This window comes from Ascidiella aspersa, chromosome 8 (genome assembly GCF_963924565.1).
Source record: "Ascidiella aspersa chromosome 8, kaAscAspe10.2, whole genome shotgun sequence".
Lineage (NCBI taxonomy): Eukaryota > Metazoa > Chordata > Ascidiacea > Phlebobranchia > Ascidiidae > Ascidiella > Ascidiella aspersa.
This window is the reverse complement of record NC_139454.1, coordinates 14,273,254-14,277,992: the sequence shown is the minus strand read 5'-3', so window position 1 is coordinate 14,277,992 and position 4,739 is coordinate 14,273,254. Positions and strand designations below refer to the sequence as shown.

The following is a 4,739-nucleotide window of genomic DNA, read 5'->3' as shown; positions in this document are numbered from 1 at the left end:
ACAGTAATTTTTCTTTAGTATGCCGTGTTCAGTGCGCAAATTAAATTTATGCCGTACTGCTGCTCTAAATAGTCTTCTATATACCTGTTCCAGTGTTACAAATTAAGACACATTCAAATTGATACCATAAACTAAAAAGTAATACCAAATTCTTTGAAAACATCGTTTAAACCAGCGGTTCCCAACCTTTTTGGTGCCGTGACCCTTTTATAACATTTGCCAAGTTGCGGTGACCCCAAGGATAAAATTAGTTGGGTTGATCCTCCTTCACTGCACTTTTGGAGCTAACTAGTAGGCTACTAGGCTATATATTAATTTTGACTTCTAAATAAATAAACAACACAACAAATCAACTTATAAACACAACAATTTGTTCAGTGAGAAGGCTGTGCTTGCTTCTTTTTAGCCATATCTTCAATCATTGGAGCAGTCTTTGCAAGAGCACAACGCAGATCATCTTCCGCATTAAGTCTGCTCCTGTATTTAGATTTTATAACCAACAAGCTTAAAAAGCCTGTTTCACAAAGGTATGTTGTTGGAAAAGGAAGAATCAGGTGCAATGCGATCTCAGACAGAACGGGATATGACTGCAAACTCTTGATCCAAAATTTGGTAACTGACATTGAAGAAAAATCAGTTTTTGCTGCATCACTGGTAATGAGTTCAATGAACTCCTCTTGTGCATTCTCAGGAACATCTTCAACTCTGATGGTGAATGGGCTTCTAGCAAGTGCAAATGGTGTGTCAGGTAAATTAGGAAAATATCTTGAAATTTCTTCTTCAAGAATTTTGAAGTGTTCTTTGACAGAAAGTATTGTTCTATTCATTGTTTCCTGTTCAATATCATTTTCCTCAAAGAAAGCAGATAAGTTCGGCAACATGTAAATTCTATTTTCATCCAATTTTTTTTGCCAAAGTTGAAGTTTCAACTTGAATGCTCGGATCTTTTCTGACAAATCTAGGCATGTTGCATTTGGTCCTTGGAGAGACAAATTTAACTCATTTAAGATTGCAAAGATGTCAACCAAGTAAGCAATTTTGTGAAGTTGGTTTTTGTCGCCGAAAAGTGCTTCAAACTGTGGTTTAGATTTTTGATTAAAAAATGTTTTCAATTCATCACGAAGATCAAAAACACGTTTCAAAACTTTGCCTCTGGACAACCATCTCACACTAGTGTGAAATAACAGAACATTATTGGATGCATCCAACTCACTGCCAACTTTTGAAAATAGGCGGCTGTTTAAAGCACTAGCTTTTACAAAATTCACGACACTTACAACGCTTTTCATTGTATCTTGGAATTCTTGTGGCAAAGTCTTCGTTGCTAACACTTGTCGATGAATCATACAGTGAGTTCCGATGGCTTTCGGTGATGCATTGATTACCAAACGTTGAAATCCAGACCTACATCCCAGCATTGCTGGAGCACCGTCTGTGCAAACACCATAAACATTTTCCCAAGGAATGCCATGATTTTGCAGAAATGATCCAACTGTGTCAAAGACATCGCGTGCAGTAGTTGTCGTTTCAAGTGGTTTGCAAAAAAGAAACTCATCTTTGAAATCACCTTCATAAATGTACCTCACGTAAACCAGTAACTGAGAACAGTTTGCCACATCTGTTGATTCATCAAGCTGGATACTAAATATTCCAAGTGGAGCTGATTTCATTTCCTGGATTACTTGCTCCATAATATCAGCAGACATGTCGTCTATTCTTCTACTGACGGTGTTATTAGACAAGGATATTGTATTCAGTTTGTTACCATATTCAGCTCCAAGCATAACTCGAACAACGTCTTTGGTTGCTGGCAGCAGCAACTCCTCGGCAATGGTGTGAGGTTTCTTGGCTTTGGCGATTCTGAGAGCCACCAAATATGAAGCTTCAATGGCTGCCACATTTTGCTGTTGGTACTTGCCCCCAGAATCCAGCCTGTTTTTTTTGACACAATCAGCTTTGTTCTTAAAATACTGGACATCCTTGCCCGCAAAGTTTGGATGCTTAGCGTCAAAATGGCGTTTCATTTTGTTGGGCTTCATCGATTCGGCTGACATAATTGTGTTGCAAATGACACATTGTGGCTTTTCAATTCCTGCGTCAACTACGAAAGTAAATCCATACTTCAAAAATTCCTCACAATATTTTCTTTTCCTAGGCCTAATACTTGTCTCTCGATTCATCATGGGAAATCTGAAATTTTACAAAATAAATTTTAGTTTATGGCGCCCGTTATTCTTAAACTCTTTCCAACGGGTACTTTTTTGCTTTTTTTAAGTCTAGCAAATGTTATCAGTCGCTTTTGAAAATTCTGTAGGCTAGGCTAGCTATCGTAGGCTACCTATGGTTGATGCCGGGAATTCAATAGTAAGCCTACACTGGCTTGCCTAGGCTATCAACTGATGCAAAAATAATAGTCTAGCTCTCAACATGCTTCCTGGCTGCTCAATGTTTGAAGATTTAACTTTTTTTCTCACAAATATCAACAAAAATCGCGACCTCAAGTCCAAATTTTGCTTAAATGCATTTCAGCAATCAGCAATTAAATTGTTATTTTCATGGTAAAGGCCTTTGTGACGTAATGAATTACCTGAAATCAAACGAGTAAATTCTGTAATTTTTCATGGCCGCTAAACTGCCGTTAAAATCTTGCTTTCCGAGCATATTTGCCATTATTAAACGAAAATCCTGTAATGAGGCCCAGGGTGTTCTGGTTTGTCTAGTACTCTAGTAAAATCGCGATGCGCTCTGCGGTGAGCTGACCATTGTTAAGAGTTAACTTTCTAAATTTCTAAACTAATGAAATTCTAAACTTTTCAGAAGGCCTCAGGTGACCCGAGGCAAATTGTCAGGCGACCCCAGTTGGGGTCGCGACCCACAGGTTGGGAACCTCTGGTTTAAACGAAAATTTTTTGCACCTTGGTTTGCTGTATGAAATATTTAACTAGCAAATATTATTGGTGGTGTGCTGTTTGTGCGAGTGAAGCAAGCAATTACCATTTGTAAGGTAGTTACATTTGGAATCAGTAGTTACCAGATGTCACTGAATTCAGTTAATAATTTTGCAAATTATATTATATTTGATTGCTCAGTATTGGAGTATGTTATTATAATGTTAAACTTCTCCACTTGGTTTATTTTTATAGAACTTGCTCATATTTACTAGTATAATAAGAACACATATTATTCGTCTGTAACTGTGATTCAGCCATTCTGGGATTATGTTGGACATTGCTTAAAGACATATCAACCGTACACTGGGAAAAAAATATATATATTCAGTCTATTCCTCAAAGATACAACAAACCTCTGGTAAGATTATTGTGACAATGAGATCATAGTGTAAGGCAAACCATTATGGAATAGAGTATCTATTTTACTTATAAACAAAACTTTAAACTGCTAACTGTCCATGGGTAAAGTTTATCTAGTTTAGGGCTACCCAAGTTTTCAGGCTGTGACCTCATTTATTATATTAAACTTTTTGACCCACTAGGTTTAACAGTTTAAAAAATAACATTTCTCGATGACTGTCTGCTTTGGCATGCTTTTATTGAAGTAATGTGCGTTTCATAATTTGCCATTAACATACCAAACAGAAAAAATAACAATTTTATGAATGTAGCACTTTGTGTAAAATTTAACTCCATGAGCAACCCCCAGTTTGGAAAGCCCTGGTCTAGTTATACAAAACTTCCGAGTAATTTTACCAATGTTTTGTTTGTGTATGTTACACTGTTTTTCTATTATTCAGGTTGGAAAACTGATTGGGAACCTCTACTTAAAAAGTTCTGGTCACAGAATGAGCAGATTATTTAAAGAGTAAAATAAATTCCTTCAAATTTTCCCCCCTTTGACCATTTGTTGTTCTGTAAGAAGCCTATTAATTAATGTGAAACTTTATTCTCTTGTAGATAACATATGACACTGCTTTACACAAATTCCTACTGGTAATTGTTTGGGCTTTTCAGTGATTTTGATTTTTTAAGTCAGGGTTGTCCAAGGTTGCACAGTATTTCTTACATATTCTTTACGGGCCACAAAGCAGACTATACATGCGTGCCAGGAGCAGATAAACGATTTTCGTTTGTAACTGTCGAAAGATATATAAACTGCACAAACTTTCTGCTATCACCAAATTGTGCACAAATAAAATCGAGCGATAATAACTTTTTTGCCAAGTGATAGTAAACTGGTTTGTTTAATGGTGTAATCGGAAAAATGTAACCCTAACCAAACCATTGCAGGATGCTCGCTGATTGTTGGTCACTTATATTTCTTTAAAATAAACCCTGTACGCATTACAATAATTCAACAGTGCTTCGCGAGCCACAAACAACGATGTCGGGCCTGGGTTTTGGACCACCCTGCCTTAAGTAATCAATTTTTGTTAAAAGAGTCATTATTTTCCTACTTATTGGTACACCTTATATGCAAACTCAGGCAAGCAAAACAAAATAATGTTTATTTAAAATTTATTTGGTTAAACGTGGTAAGAATCAATCAATTTAAAGAATAAATAAAGTTCTTTATTGACACCAGATTCCAGAGGCCACTTCAGTATTGTTTTCGTTTTGTCTAGTACCTGGTCAACAGCGTCTGTATGAACACAATTTATCGACCAATATATTGCAAATGTTTTTTTATAATTTTATTAAATTATCTCTTTGCACTGATTTAGTATACTTAAATTTCAAAGTGTGTATTACAAAGTAAACGTTTTGTTTTATATGAATAAAATA

The 4,739-nt window shown here is 36.0% G+C and overlaps 1 protein-coding gene across 1 annotated transcript; it reads right to left on the bottom strand.

Annotated features, from left to right (window-relative positions):
* Positions 1-374: 374 nt before the first annotated feature.
* Positions 375-2,670, bottom strand: LOC146136253 (SCAN domain-containing protein 3-like). The gene is made up of 2 exons (XM_083396192.1): positions 2,588-2,670; positions 375-2,190 (listed from the first exon to the last, which is right to left on the bottom strand). Exons 1-2 carry the CDS (start codon positions 2,668-2,670, stop codon positions 375-377), a joined length of 1,899 nt encoding a protein of 632 aa, XP_083252318.1.
* Between the last annotated feature and the right edge of the window lie 2,069 nt (positions 2,671-4,739).